Here is a 16,367-nt window from a genome sequence, read left to right as displayed (position 1 = left end):
CAGTACTTGAAGTGTAGTTTCATTCCAGTAGTAAATATCCGTGTAGAAATCCGTGTAAAGTAATCCATATGGGGATAATCCGGAAATAGATGTTGGAACGAAGGCTGATATAGCATAGATAGCAGAGGTGAATATATGCCATACTGCGATGGATTTTAGCTTGTTTATTTGAAGAATGGCCAAGTCAAGTGAAGGATGAGCGGTAATTAGGTCAAGCCATGAAGACAGAATGTGAAAGGGGATGGAGGAGAGATAGAGGTGAAGGATGGTAGCGGTATATTTTAATGGTCAGTTGATCTTACAGGATAGAGGGGGGTGAGCATATATAGAGGAGGGAAGGGGAGGAGATGAGGTTAAAAGGTCTAGTGGGTAGAAAGGAATGCGCGTATGTAGTAGATAGGTGGTGGGGGTATGAGGAAGGGCATCTGGCCAAACAAAATCCCTCTCAACAAATTCTCCAACCAATGAAAGGATGGAAAAGTGGAAGTTAAGACGAGGAGGATGATGATGATGATGATAAAATAAATACATTGACATACCCGCATTAGGGTTTTCATTGGAATATTTTTTCAGCTTTGCCACAAAGAAACCATCCAAGTTATGGGTATGTGGGTAGTAGCGCCGCGTCAAATTCATACTCGGGTGAAACCGATGTCTTTGGAATCTGTTGAAGAGGGAAAACAGAGTAAGACTAGTTTCTATAACAAGAGGGAAGGATTGAAAGGATAAACAGGTTCAACTAGCAACAAAAACAGAAAAAAGAAGAAATCAATAAAAGCAAAGACTTACTTTGGAAATCCTTGCTCACCAAAATCCAGTCCTGTTGGAACCAGTTTTACATGGCGTCTCTTCAGAGCATAATCAATAATACATTCATTTTCTTCAACCTGCAAAGATTAAACAAGAACAGAAATTAAATATAAAGAGAGTTCAATGGTTCTCAACCATTTTTTTTTATTACCTGTGGACCCCTTGTTTCCTATTTGGCATGCGTGGACCCTCATAGTCATCCAAAGTTGGAAAATATCCTATTATATTATTATTATTATTATTATTATTCTGAGGTCAACTTTGCCTTTCATCATTCTGGAGTTGATAAAATAAGTACCAGTTGAGCACTGGGGTCAATGTAATCAACTAGTCCCCTCCCCACAAATTCCAGGCCTTATCCTTTTACAGAAAAAAGGATTATTATTATTATTATTATTATTATTATTACCTCCGCCTTCACTAAGGCAGAGGTATTGTTTTCAGTCGTGTTTGTTTGTTTGTCCGTGGACGAGATATCTCAAGAACTGCTGGATGGATTCAGATGAAACTTTCAGGGATGTTTGGCCTTGTGACTGGCACAAACTGATTAGATTTTGAGATCAATCCGGTACCATACAAGGATTCTGGATTATTTATATTTACTTTACATAAAGTATTACGATCTCTGATTATCTCCCTTGAAAGCACGCACGCACATGGTTTAACACATAACTTAGAAGCAGCACTACAGATGTACCAACACACACGAGATTGAAACATAGCCGACCTCACCTCAACGGAAAAGCCGTTGGAAAACAGTTTATAGTAGAGACTCCATCTAAGTATATCTGAAGAAGGAATTGTATTCCGAAAAATCATCGGAGAATAGATAACTAAATTACAACAGGTCTATAGTCCATTTTTTGTATTATAGTGCATTGTTGTACCATTCAAAACTTTTTATTCTTAATGAATAACAAAGTTGACTTCAGCTGGGATTGAACTCAGAAAGCAAAGAGCCTGAACAGTTGTTACCAAGCATCTTATCTAATGCTCCAAAAATCCCATCAAATCACAATTTTTTCCCTTTCATTTCATGGTTGATAAATAAAGTACCAGCCTGAAATGGCACTTTATTTATTGGGTATGAAATGATCAAATGCAAAGATGACTTCAGCTGGATTTGAACTCTAAGTGCTGTGATCTGGAATATACACCATGTGGTATATTATCCATTGCTCTAATCTCTAATGACCCCACTCCCTCCACCAATTGACTGCTTTCTGAAGGATACAGCTGACAATAATCTAGTGAGAAGAGAGTTTCATCTATGAAGGTTGTATGTATCTACAGAGGTGTTTTTTTGTTTTAAAACAATTTGAATTATGGAGAGAGGGACAGTGTGTGCGTGTGTGAGTGAGTGTATCTGTGTGTGTGTGTGTGTGTGTCTGTGTGTATTGTTTTAGATATTAATGTAAATCAAAGCGAAACTTAAGTAAGCTGAACAAAATAGGGCTCAGGTAGTGTCAAGTCTGTTTCTGTGATGTGAGTGCACATGTATCATATCCAGACATATGTGCATAGCTGCATAAATACATAGGCAGATGCATTCATACAAGTATTATCACTTACACACACACACACACACACACACAAAGCAAAACATCAGTCTATTCAACAAAACAAAACATAACATATAAGTAAAATATACAAACAAGGTGAAAGAAGAATTGAAGATGGAAGAGGAAAGGAACTTTACCAAAACTGAACAAGTTGAGTAGACAATATAGGAACCAGTTTTAGACTTGGCATTGCAACAGTCAATAGCAGATAATAACAATTCTCTTTGCATATTGGAACATCGGTTAATTTGGTCTTGGTCCTAAAATATAAAAGACATGGTATACAATACTATTTAATGGTAAATTCTATGAAATAATATACATATATATATGTGTGTATAGATATGTGCTGGAGGAGACCTATTGAGTCAAGTAAAATCAAAAATCAAATCACAATTAAATGGAAATTGTAGCTGTGGCCGATGCCAGTGCTGCTTGACTGGCTTTTGTGTTGGTGGAATGCAATAAGCACCATTCATGCATGTGTTGTTGCCAGTGCCACCTGACTGGTTCCCCATGGCGGTGGAATGTTAAAAGCACTATCCAAATGTGGCCAATGCCAGTGGTGCCTGGTTGGCTCCTGTGCTGGTGGCACATAAAAAGCACCCACTACATTCGGAGTGGTTGACATTAGGAAGGGCATCCAGCTGTAGAAACATTGTCGGATCAGATTGGAGCCTGGTGCAGCCTCCTGGCTTGCCCGTCCCCAGTCAAACCGTCCAACCTGTGCTAGCATGGCCCCACTTCTCAAAAAAAAGGTTGCCCATACATAACCTTCATCAATGTTCCTCATATTTGTTTTTAACAAATGTCTTTTTTCTTTTTGCTATCACTTTTTCAAAAACCCCCTATTGCAAGCATAAGATATCTAAGACTAAATTAGTCAATGTGCCCTAATAGAATGAAAGGTGGAGTTGCTAAGAAACAAACTTAATACTCACTTTGGTGTTTTTCACAGTAGGGTCCTTACAGATAACCCCAGTGCCACTGCAGGGAGCATCTAGTAACACACGGTCGAATGTATTCACTATCTGCACAAATAAAAACAAAAACTCTTTAGCATTCAGATTACTGTCAAATCTAATCCTTATTTATTCACATTATTTTGAATTAATCATATACTATCTTTCAGCTTTGAGATTTCAATGGTGTGAGTGTTTATTTTTCTAAAGACATTGTAGCAGAAAAGTGAGAGGCAGGACCGGGCTGGTTGAAAATACTAAAGGGTTAAAGTTAGTAAATCTATATTGTTATATTTCGGAAGAGTAATAACACTCATTGGTTGTTGTTTTGTATTTACAGTCAAGAAAGGTAGGTCGACTCATACACCAAGACGATTTTGGAGGACCCAAAATTCCATGGGAAATGCAGTAGGATTTGGAAAGATAGACACAGTGTTTCAATGTTTACATATGTACTGTGTCAACTCGTATGCTGGAAAATACAGTATTTCTTTATGAACATACAAACGTATATACAGACACTCACATACAAACATATATATAGATTACACACAATGTATACATATACACACACACAAATAAGAACTAACTACTGAAACAAGGGACTTACTTTGCTCATATTGCGACCATCATAGTTGGATACAACGACATTCATTATCCCCATACGATGAAGGTTAGCAATAACTGCATTTAATCGAGTCTTGTTGCTATCATTGGCAAATAATATACCTGTGTTTTTCATCAGAGCAGCTGCACAAGAAAAGCAAAAAATGGCATAAGAAAATACATACATCCCTACATATATATATATATATATATATGCATTTAATACACAGTATACGGATTTAACTAATCTGGTGGTATTCATAAAAAAAAAGTTCCTTTAATGGATTATGCTACTAACTGCATAGAAAACCAAAACAAAACAAAGGGATCGGATGTATAGTCTGATGCAGTTGAAATCCAATAAATCCAGTTGGTAATAATTGTTTTCTTAGGAATGTATAAAATATAGAGGAATATCTATTTCACCATTTAACATGGCAAATGATGAAATATTTTTATATTCTTTATATTTTATACATATATATATGTCATCATCATCGGTTAATGTCCCTTTTCTATGTTAGTAATGGGTAGACTAATATATTATTGAAGCAGTATCTTACATTGTGTGGGGACTGGCATGTCAAAGAATAAACCCAACGCTGCCTCTCTAAGCCATAAAAGGTGACTAAAACGACTACCCAAATGAACCCATGGCTCAGAGGTCCATCACTCGAGTGGTGCAAAGATATCACTGATAAATGATGGATGCAACAACACTATGTAACAGCGCATGCACCCAAACTGCAATGGGTTGGCAGTGATTATAATAGCCAGATGTCTTTCCTGTTGTTCACATTCACTGCTTTTTCAAGTAAGAAATCCCGTTTCAAATGTGGGAGCGGTTAAGCCATTTGGTGTGGTGGTGTTCGTAAACTGTGCGGCTCTCACAAGCACACGGTAGTGTAGCCAGTACAATTGCTTGGTACACCTTCAACTTGGTGGCCAGCCTAATACCTCTCCTCCCCCATACTGATTCATGCAGCTGCCCAAACGCTGAGCTTCCCTTCGCAATGTGTATGTGTGTTGACTCTGTCATCAATGTTCACAGAACTGGAGAATGCAATGCCGAGGTATGTGAACTTATTAACAACCTTCAGGGTTTCCCCATCGGCAGTGATAATTGGTTACACGTGCAGCTTTTGTGAGGTGGGGCAGGTTGGTACATAACCTTTGCCTTCTGTGTATTGATTGTGAGGCCTAAGTTATTGCAGATAGAGGTAAAACAGTTCATGCTCCGTTGCATCTGAGCCTCTGTGGTAGCATTGAGCATGCAGTCGTCTGCAAACAGGAAGTCACATATTGAGTCCTTTTTCACCTTGGTCTTGCTCTGTAGTCTCCACATGTTGAAGAGTTTGTCATCAGTCCTAAATCTGATCTTGACGCTGGTTTTGTCGATGCTGTGTGCATGCATGTGCATGCGTATACTTTGCTCTTGACATCATGTGCTGTTTATAAATGAGCATCACTATCATACATGCAATACTGGTCCTTTCCAGTGCTCCATGGAAAAACACATCAGGCCAGGGGCAAAATATTACCTTACTGGGAAACAGGTGAGGGTTGGTGACAGGAAGAGCATCCAACCGTAGAAAATCTGTGAAACAAACTCCATCTGATACATACACCCTTGGAAAAGCGAATGTTAAATGACGATGGTGATGATGAAATGAGTAAGGGTTGGTGAGAGGAAGGGCATCCATCCATTCAGAAATGTACCTCTAGAAATTCTGACTCATGCAAGCATGGAAAAGTAGACATGAAAACAATGATGGTGGCGATGATGATGATGAAATATCATCATATAGAAATAATAAAAATACATAATACCATACCAATATGTGTAGTCTTTCCTCCTGGGGCTGCAGCCATGTCTAAAACAAACTCATTCTCTTGTGGCCCCAGTGCCATGACTGGTAACAAACTTGATCCACCTTGTAATAAGTACTGACCTGACAAGTACTCCGGGGTGGCACCTGGAAAACCACCAAAGAAGAACGTTTATGCAAAAATTACAGGTGTTTTATCACCTCGCCACCCTGTATCAACCTTACTGGCCATGAGTTAATGATTGAACATCTATGTTGTTATTTAATCTGCTAGAAATAACAGCCAAATCTCTTTCAAACTACACTGTTATTGTCTTATATAAAGAAAGAACTCATCATAACATCTTTTACTTGTTTCAGTCATTGGACTGCAGTCATGCTGGGGCAAATGTCTCGACAGGTTCAGTTGAACAAATCGACCCAGCTACTTATTTTTTTGCTAAGCCTGGTGCTTATTCCATCAGTCTCTTTTGCTGAACTGTTATGTCATGGGGGATGTAAAAAAAAAACCAACATCAGTAATAGTCAAGCAGTGGTCACACACACACATGATGGGCTTCTTTCAGTTTCCATCTGCCAAATCCACTAGCAAGACTTAGCTCAGCTCAAGGCTATAGAAGACACTTGTGCAATGAGGCTGAAACAGAAACCTCATGGTTAAGAAGCAAGCTTCTTCATTACACTAAATTTCACATTTTAACACAATGCCCCTAATTCTAGTGGTACTTATGTTATCGACCGTGAAAGAATGAAAAGCAAAGTCAACTTTGACAGAATTTGAACTCAGAATGTAAAAGAACCACAAAAAAATGTTGCTAAGCGTCTTGTCTGACATACTAACGATTCTGCTAATTAGCTGCCTTAATAATAATAATAAATTTTCCAAAAGTATAAATATTGCATCACTTACCAATAGGGACTTGGGAATCATAAACAACTAAACCAACTTTTGTCCACTTTCCCAATGGATCCAAATTAACGCCACGATTGATTAATGCCTAAAAGAGGTAAAAACAACAAAGAATCAGTAAGTTTCAAAAAAAAAAAAAAAAAAAGGATTCCTTCTTTATTCTACTGTAAAGAAGAAATTGCCTTTTGAAAGTCTAAATTTTGAATACTGAGCACAATACAAAATGGCAACCAAATTTCTTTAATAAGGGAAGCACACCAATGGATAAGGAAGTCTTAGACTTACTTATAAAACAACCAAGTAGACATGGTTGGATTACCTTTGATTGTAAGTCTGCATGATCAAGGTTGACCTGGGGTTAAACAATTTAGCTGAATGGGATAATTAGACAAGAAGTCTTTTGCCCAAAATGTCATGCAGTGAGACTGAACTCGAAACCACAAGGAGCCAGCTTCTTAACCACAAAGCCACACCTAAATGTATTTGTGTGAAAGTGTGCTTATTGCCCCTTATCTTCATGTGTGTTTGTGGAGGCATGTGGCTGAGCGGTTACGGTGTTGGACTCTCGGTCGTAAGATTGTGGTTTCAATTCTTGGACCAGACGATGCATTGCACTCTTGAGCAAGATCTTCATTTCATGTTGCTCCAGTTCACTCAGCTGGCAAAAAGGAGTAAACTTGTGATGGACTGGCGTCCTATCCAGGTGGGGAGACTCGAGATGGTAACTTTATCCATACCTGCGTGCATTTGCTGACTGTAAACAAAAGACTCCTTCATTTGTTTCCAGTTCTCTGCATTATTCTGTCCAGGCCCTTTGTTGTCCGACAGACTAAGGCATTATTACAATACTTAGGAACAAGAATTAAAATCAGGGTAGGAAATTGGCAGCAGAACCTCCACCCATCAACATGGTCATGTCTGACCCATGGAAACATGGCAAAGTAGATGTAAAGACTTTTATGATGATGGTCAGGATTGATACAATATAAAGGACATAATGGAAATTAATATGCACAAGTCAAATTTTGCAACACCTCTACATCACATATAAAAAAACGACATCGCTTAAATGGAAACCATTTTCGGCTTCGCACACCTGTGCTCTTTCCAAAACTTGCACCATAACACCCTCAAGAGTTTCAAACCCCACTTCTCTGATTTCTCTATTGAAGTACTCCTTCAGTTACACTAGGGTCTCCGGTTTGTTGATGTAAACCCTCTCTTTCAGGTATCCCCACAAGAAAAATTCCAGGCTAGTCAAGTCTGCAGAACATGAAGGCCAGTTGACATTGCCATAGCGGGAAATTATTCTCTTTCCAAAGCACTGATTCCCAGTTTGCAAAAATGCCTGTTTTATAAAAAATTCAGATTAAATGTGGTACAAAGATTAATGCTGACCTGCGCCAAATTCCTTCTGCGTGTTTTTAGAGTGTTGACCCGAATGGTAACTGGACGCTCCACCTCGCTGGCTTCCAAAAATTCAATGATCTACAAAGAAAGATTTCAGTATTGAAACATGGTTGGGGCATCTTGAAGAATTTTAGTTCAACAAATCAACCCTAGGACTTGTTTTTTAAGCCTGGTCTCTTTTGCTGAACTGTCAAGTTTCAGGAATGTAAACACAGCAACACTGGTTGTCAAGTGGTGGTGGGGGACAAACAGACATAAAGACACACACACACATACAAATATATATATATTCTTTTACTCTTTTACTTGTTTCAGTCATTTGACTGCAGCCATGCTGGGGTACCAACTTTAGTCAAGCAAATTGACTCCTGGACTTATTCTTTGTAAGTCTAGCACTTATTCTATCAGTCTCTTTCATCGAACTGCTAAGTTACAGCATCAGTTGTCAAGCGATGTTGGGAGGACAAACACAGACACACAAACATATATATATTTATATATATACAAGTCTTCTTTCAGTTTCCATCTACCAAACCCACTCACAAGGCTTTGGTCAGCCCGAGGCTATAGTAGAAGACACTTGCCCAATGTGCCATGCAGTGGGACTGAACCCGGAACCATGTGGTTGGTAAGCAAGCTACTTACCACACAGCCACTCCTGCATATATTATCATCATTTAACGTGCTTTTCATGCTGGCATGGGTTGGACAGGTTGACCAGGGCTGGCCAGCTGCACCAGGCTCCAGTTGTCTGGTTTGGCATGGTTTCTATGGCAGGATGCCCTTCCTAATGCCAACCACTTTATAGAGTGTGCTGGGTGCTTTTACATGGTGCCACATGAAAGCTTTTACATGACGTCACACAGGTCCTTTTATGTGGCACTGCACAGGCACTTACCCCATGGCACCCTACGGGTGCTTTTATGTGATGTCATACATATATGTATTATATATGAGAGGGCTTCTTTCAGTTTCTATCTACCAAATGCGTTCACAAAGTTTTGATTGGCCATGGCTATAATAGGGGACACTTGCCCTAGGTATCACATAGTGACATTGAACCTGGAACCATGTGGTTGGGAAGCAAACTATTTTACCACACAGCCACATCTGTGCCTTATTTTTGCACACACACACACATGTACAGAGATATATATCAGAGAATGCGAGAGAGAGAGAGAGAGAGAGAGATAGGGGGAGGGAGAGGGAGAGAGAGAGAGAGAGGGGGAGAGAGAGGGAGGGAGAGAGAGAGAGAGAGTTACCTGATATGGGAAGATCTCCATCAATTTCATCATAAGATATTCATTATAATTATAATATTTACATAAGTCTTTCCTCAATCTTGCCATATATTCACATCGAGGCCTGAAAAGAAAGAGAATGAATAAAGTAGGTTAGTAACTTGAATATGGACAGTGATGAGTGATGACAAAGGGTGAATGATGACAGAGACAAAGGGTGAATGATGACACAAATAGAGTATAACATCCACTCAGTATCACGGTATAATTACTATATCAACACAAACACAACTATCAACAGTCGACACGTACTCTCAACCTTCTGACCTGCAACTGGGCTATTTATAATGGGTGGCTACTACCACTTCTTACCAGGAGGAGTGTAGTTTCACTATACAACAAAAGTAAAAAAATAAACAAAGAAAATATTCTTTACTTACGTATCTTCCTGTCGTCTCTCTTTGAAATTTGCCAAAACATGAATAACTTCTCGTATTCTGTGCTGAATAAGTACCAGGTCTGGCACTAATTTTTGTGTGCAAAGTTATGGAAAGTAACCAAAATTTAGAACTGATGTCTACACAGTCACAGAACACAAAACAGAAGATGAGTCAACAAGGAAACTTCTATGCTAGGCCTCAGAGAAATAGTAGCCAAATGTCCCTCAAACACCACACATCTTAACTCTTTAGCATTCAAATTATTTTGTTAAATGCAACACTTATTTATTCACACTGTTTTAAATTAATCATGCATTAACTTATGGATTTGAGATTTTGGTGAGATAACTGTTAATTTCTAGAACAATATTGTAGGATTGGTGTGAGGGGCCAGACACGGTTAGTTTGAACATCAAACAGGTAGAATATTTTGGTCAGATATGGCTGGTTTAAATAAAGTCTACATTGGCCAATGTAATCACTTATATACACATTATCAATATCTGAAGCATCTTATCAAATATAATAGGCTTCAAGAATATTGCTTAGATTCAGAAAGACGCGGGATTAAATGGTAAGAAAGAATCTGTGGATGCTGGGCTTCATTGAAGAAAAGGCAAGAGATCAGAAGATGTGGCGATTTGCTATACTTGGTAAGACATGTCAAGCTAAGTAAAATCGCTGTCTGCCATACATACAGACTTGTCCCTTCAGGTGTTAGTGCCACTTAAAAAGCACCCGTGCCACTGCTACATAAATGCACTCATGCCGGTGGCATATACAATGTGCCCAGCGCACTGTTAAGCGGATGGTGTTGGGGAAGGGCATCCAACCATAGAAACCATACAACAACAGACAGTCGGAGTCCAGACACTGCCCTGCTAGCCAGCTCCATGTCAAACCATCCAACCCATGCCAGTATGGAAAGCAGATGTTAAACAATGATGATAATCCACTGGTTGGTCACAGCTAGGAAACCTTTGATCCAAAGTCAGCTCGATCAGTGCTGACTTGGGGCTACATAAAAATGAGAAAATACAAAACAAACCAATGAGAGAGGAACAACGGTCGTCATGGGTCTGCTAGAAATAGCAGTCAAATCTCCCTCAATCTACACTCTATTAATGAATATAATGAACTATGTACTCCAAGGTACACTGTACTTGTGGGCAAAAAGTAGACTGGATGGTCATAACTGAAATCGTTTGGCTCAAAAGCTTGCTTATTAATCAGAGTTGACTTGAGACTAATTAACAACATGGTTTAAAATGTTGAATTTATGCTCAACCATTAACCCAAGTCTGTCAGAGAGAAATGACTGAATTGGCATTGGTCATCATTTACCTACCCTCCTCTATCAGAGAAAGGGCTAGAGCAGCCGCTGCAGTGCAGGGAAAGGAGCAGAGAAACTAAGACGAACTGCAATAAGAATGACATGACAGATGGGTGCAGAGCTGCTTTCAGATAAAGAGGAAGATATCCACTGTTTATGTTCAGACACTGTCATGGTAGTAAGGGGTAAAACAGGTGTAAGGAACCCTATATATTAATAGGTCAATTAGTGTTAACCCTTTCAGCATTAGGCACTTCTATTAAAATATTAAAAACTGAAAAAAAAAATTTTGGACAGAGATCAATTAACCCTTTTTAAGGGCCCACTTAAGACTGATCCTTAGTTCCATGATACAAATTCCTGCTTTAACTCTTTAGCATTCATATTATTCTGTCAATTGACGATGGTACAAAATGGCTGAGAGTGGGCACGACTACTAAAACTGGCATTCCATCGGTTATGACAACAAGAGAGTTCCAGTGGATGCGGTCAACAGAACAGCCAGCTCGTGAAATTAATGTGCAAGTGGATGAGTACTCCACAGACGCACGTACCCTTAATGTAGTTCTCAGGGAGATTTAGCGTGACACAGAATGTGACAAGGCTGATCCTTTCAAATACAGAAATAAACTGTCTTGCTCAAGGATACAACTTGCCGCCGGGAATTGAACTCAGAATCTTACGATCGTCAGCCTAATACCCTAACCACCAAGCTACGCGCCTTCACTCATGGCTACCAAATGGAGAGGTAAGTGAAGTCGGAGTGGGCGATAGACGTTTCTCGCAATTACATTAAAAAGGGAAGTAATAAGAAAACAAGGAAGGCTACTCAGCACAGCCTTACTCTCAGAAACATTATTTCTGGTGGAATACAATGCATCTGTTTTAATTTTGAAAATAAGGAATTTAATAAACTGTGACATTATTAAGCTTAGGTGCGGGAGAAAAAATAACAAGGCGCGTTGGCCGTGTGGTAAAAAGCTTGCTTACCAACTACATCGTTCTGGAAACTGAAAGAAGCCTGTCGTACATATGTGTGTCTTTGTGTTTGTCCACCACTACTGCTTGTGGCTACTTGTATTGGTGTGTTTATGTTCCCATAACTTAGCGGTTCAGCAAAATAGAATGATGGAATAAGTACCAGGCTTGAAAAGTATGTTCTAGAGTCAATTTATTCGACTAAAATTCTTCAAGGCAGTGACCCAGCATGGCTGCAGTCCAATGACTGACACAAGTAAAAGATAAAAGACATCAAATTCAATGGAAAATTTTCATTAAAATTCCTTTAAAAGAGCAAGTTTTTGCATCGCAGAACTAGAGACAATTTCTGGCAGGTTGGCATCAAAAGTATTAACACAAATACAGGTGCACCACTGGTTTTCCAGCAACTGATAGCTTGGCACTTCCTTAAATCAAAATAAATTATGAACAGGAACTTGTAATTCCTCTGACTACTAGTCTAATCCAATGCATGACCAATGGTGGTATAATGTACTGTGTTTTCATGAATTCGTTATGCTGCACTTGTTAGCAGCAATACCAAAATTTTAAGAGATCCCTTGTTTATTTAGCTTACAGTTATCTTTAGCATTCAAATTCTTCTGTCAAATGTAAAGCTTATTTATTCACATAGTTTTGAATTAATCATGCATTACCTCATAGCTTTGAGATTTGGATGATTTGTAGTGTAGGTGTACAAAGCTGGACTTGGCCAATTTGAACATAAAAACAACTAGAATATTTTGGCCGCATGTAGCTGGTTAAAATGCTAAATGTTTACCTTTATCTATAGTTACTACAGGTCACAGAACTGAGAGCACTAGTGGTTTTGCCAAACATGAACATCAACACATTGATTCAAGATAATGTAGAACTGTTAATGGTACTTTAGACGCATCAGAAGTGTATAATGACTATGGGTGGTCAGAGAAAACAAACAATTAATCTGTCATGCTTTTGAAATGAAGTATACTAATAAAATCAGTATATGAGAAATGAAAATATGAACATAGACAAAAAAAGGATATCTTCAGCTTCTATTTCTTGACCAGAGGGCAGAACAAACTTTTCAGTTTTTTTGATGCTGGACATCAATTCCTCTTCACCAAGTTCACTGAAAAGAAAATACGTATACAAGATAAGAAATCTAAGCATTGACATTAACGTCCTTCTTCCATGCTGGCATGGGTTGGAAGGGTTTGACAGGATCTGATGGGCCAAAGGATGGCATTGTGCACTGATGTCTACTTTGGGATGGTTTCTATGGCTAGATGCCTCAGTGGTTAGAGCCTAAGGCTCACAATCATAAGGTCGTGAGTTCAATTCCTGGATCAAGTGTTCTTGAGCAAGACACTTTATTTTCACGTTCCGATTCATTCAGCTGTAGAATTGAGTTGCCATGTCACTGGTGCCAAACTTTATTGACCTTTACTTTTCCTTTGGATAACATCAGTGGCGTGGAGATGGGAGGCTGGTATGCATGGATGACTGCTGGTCTTCCATAAACAACCTTGCCTAGACTTGTGCCTCAGAGAGCAACTTTCTAGGTGCAATCTGATGGTCATCCATGACCAAAGGGGGGGTGTCTTTACCTCATTTTTTTTACTATGGCTGGATGCCCTTCCTAATGCCAACCTCTTTACAACATGCACTGGGGGCTCCTTACGGTCACAGACACTAGTAAAGTTGCTATGTAACTAGTAAGACTTCTAAAACTGGGGTGAGATGGAAGCAGCTGTATGCTTGAAAATGAGGGTTGAAGTAAGGGACAAGAGGGTGGGGCAGAGCAGGTTCTTGCATTAGGAGCAACATGGCTACTCACATTTAGGGAAGAGAGTATGAAAGAATCAGTTGTGGGTGCGGAGAGATAAATAGTGGCGATGGTGCTGCATAAAAAGCACTGGTGATGGTGCCACATAAAACGCACTGGTAATTGTGCCATGTAAAAACGCATTGGTAATGGTGCCACATAAAAAGCACCGAGTAAACTCAGTAAAATGGTTGGCAGCGTTAGGAAGGGCATCCAGCTGCAGAAACGCTGCCAAAACAGCCCATAGAACCTGGGGCATCCCCTGGCCTTGCTAGCTCTTGTTAAGCTGTCCAACCCATGCCCACTTGGAAAATGGAAAAACGAAAAGGGAAAAGATTTTGTTTTACATCTCTCCACTCAATATTTCAAGAATTCTCCCCTCACCACATATAATAAACAAAGAACCACATGACAATAGCAAATAAACTTACGCATCTCGTTTTTCTTTCTTCCGTATTTTTGCAGATTTCTTCTCTATGGGAAGCAACTGGTGTTTTAAATAACAAATAAATAAACAAAAATGAACAATTAAGTAAATGTACGATTTGTTAGATGTTAGGTCAAAAAAGTGAAATGCTACGCACTTGCATACACCATCAGATCATTCTAATAGTTTCTATAGCTGGATGCCCTTCCTAATGCCAGCCTCTTTACAACATGTACTGAATGCACATTAAGGTCTGAAGCACTAGTAAAGTTGCCAGTACATCCCTAGGGCCTGCATACAACATCAAATCATTTTAATATGGGAGTCTGAAACATTTTGGCAGAGCTGTTTTGGCATTGCTTAACTGGCATTACTCGTTTGATGCTAATTTATTTGACATCAGACATTATATGCTTTTCTCATTCTCTCCCTCTTTGGTTATGTGTGTGAGCAGATCAACACAAACTAAGAACAAGCCTGTATTTATACACCTCAATGCTTAGCACATCAACACCATAGTTTACTCATGGTGAGCCACCGATTAGCACAACCAGTTACAGCACAATGATGGGAATACAATAAGAGATATCCATAGTATCTTGTCACTTTGTAGTGTTCCCCTTCTCAGTAACTGATACCGAAGAGAAGATAACTGCCCTGAAATGCATACATCCATCAGTCTGGTTAGGGGGCGCTTCAAACTGACTTAGCATATTTACATACAGCAAAACATTTTCTCCATGACAAAATACAGCAGATTTTTTATGGGTTTGAATATGCTCCAAGCATATTTGAACTGGTAACAAGGTTATATTTCTCTTCATGAAGAGACAGAGTGTTTGTATTAGTCATGTCCAATCAATAAATTGTAATGTTTCTATCTCCCAATCTGTATGTGCATATTTCTCTGTATGTGTGCAGTCAATAACTATTGTTGCCAAAATAGGTTCACTGTCCAGTCAGCAGTGACAAACCATCTGAATCCAAACAGCTGTGATGAATCAGCTCATTCTATATGGTATATAGCTTTCTTTTATGGCTGGTCACCTTGCAGAGAGAAATACATAATCACCAGCTGCTATTGACAACTAAGATTAACACAGATTAACACAGATTAACCTTAGAGCATTCACATTACTCTGTCAAATCTAATGTATATGTATTGTTTTGAATTAATCATGCATTATCTTGTAACTTTGAGATTCCAATGTTGGGACTGATTATTTTTTTAATGACATTGTAGGATAGGTGTAAGAGGTTGGATCTGATCAGCCTGAACATGACAGAAAGGTAGAATATTTGGGCCAGATTTGGCCAGTTTACAAGCTAAAGGGTAAGCTATATTAACAAAAGCACCAGCAAGGCTGATTGATTAAAAAGTTCTTCAGAATCATTCGGAATTGTTTCCTCTATTAGATATTTAGTAAATGGTGTACGAGAGATGATGAAAGAGGCAGACATAAAGCATGAGGTGAATGTGAGACAGATGATATTCAAGGAAGATGGAAAATACTATAGGTGTGATTTAAGGGCATTTTGATTGCAAGGAAACACATCTGTTTATAAGTGGACTGAGTTCTATAAAGTTAAGGAGAATGTATATATAATATATATATATATATCTTAATATATAAAGCAGAAGTTGTGTGTCTGTGTGAAGCCTTTTTAAAAGTTTATATAAATCCACATTTTCCACTTTTTCGTTAACATTTTTACATCAATGGAATTTTCTCGATCTGAACTTTCCAGTGCAGTAATTAGATTTTTAAAATACCGTTTACTTTGTGTGATTTAAGGGAGATTTGGCTGTTGTTTCTAGCAACTTTTATATTTCTTCCCTTCTACCTGGGACAGCGTTCTTACACACGCGCTCAACAGAGAGAGAAAGTGATACATACAACGTCATAGATTAAACTTTCTTCTCAGTATTCTTTACCTATTTTTCATAACATTGATACGTAAAAACACACACGACCACACATACATAATCTGTAACAACATACACATTGCTCCCGTTCTCTATCTCCC

General features: G+C 38.8%; 1 protein-coding gene across 2 annotated transcripts in view; it reads right to left on the bottom strand.

Moving 5' to 3' along the window:
- LOC106883500 (26S rRNA (cytosine-C(5))-methyltransferase nsun-1) overlaps positions 1-16,367 on the bottom strand; it is a 30,276-nt gene that overhangs the window by 5,353 nt on the left and 8,556 nt on the right. For both annotated transcript variants that reach the window (XM_014934529.2, XM_014934528.2), the window contains exons 5-16: positions 14,344-14,399; positions 13,131-13,216; positions 9,771-9,864; positions 9,352-9,454; positions 8,078-8,167; positions 6,680-6,767; positions 5,776-5,916; positions 3,945-4,084; positions 3,314-3,403; positions 2,510-2,632; positions 790-887; positions 540-664 (exon numbers count right to left, since the gene is read on the bottom strand). In XM_014934529.2, the coding sequence (XP_014790015.1) occupies positions 540-664; positions 790-887; positions 2,510-2,632; positions 3,314-3,403; positions 3,945-4,084; positions 5,776-5,916; positions 6,680-6,767; positions 8,078-8,167; positions 9,352-9,454; positions 9,771-9,864; positions 13,131-13,216; positions 14,344-14,399 (1,234 nt within the window). The remainder of the gene's footprint in view (positions 1-539; positions 665-789; positions 888-2,509; positions 2,633-3,313; positions 3,404-3,944; positions 4,085-5,775; positions 5,917-6,679; positions 6,768-8,077; positions 8,168-9,351; positions 9,455-9,770; positions 9,865-13,130; positions 13,217-14,343; positions 14,400-16,367) is intronic.

The sequence above is a fragment of the Octopus bimaculoides genome, chromosome 12 (assembly GCF_001194135.2).
Source record: "Octopus bimaculoides isolate UCB-OBI-ISO-001 chromosome 12, ASM119413v2, whole genome shotgun sequence".
Taxonomy (NCBI): Eukaryota; Metazoa; Mollusca; class Cephalopoda; order Octopoda; family Octopodidae; genus Octopus; species Octopus bimaculoides.
This window is presented reverse-complemented; position numbering and strand designations above follow the sequence as displayed.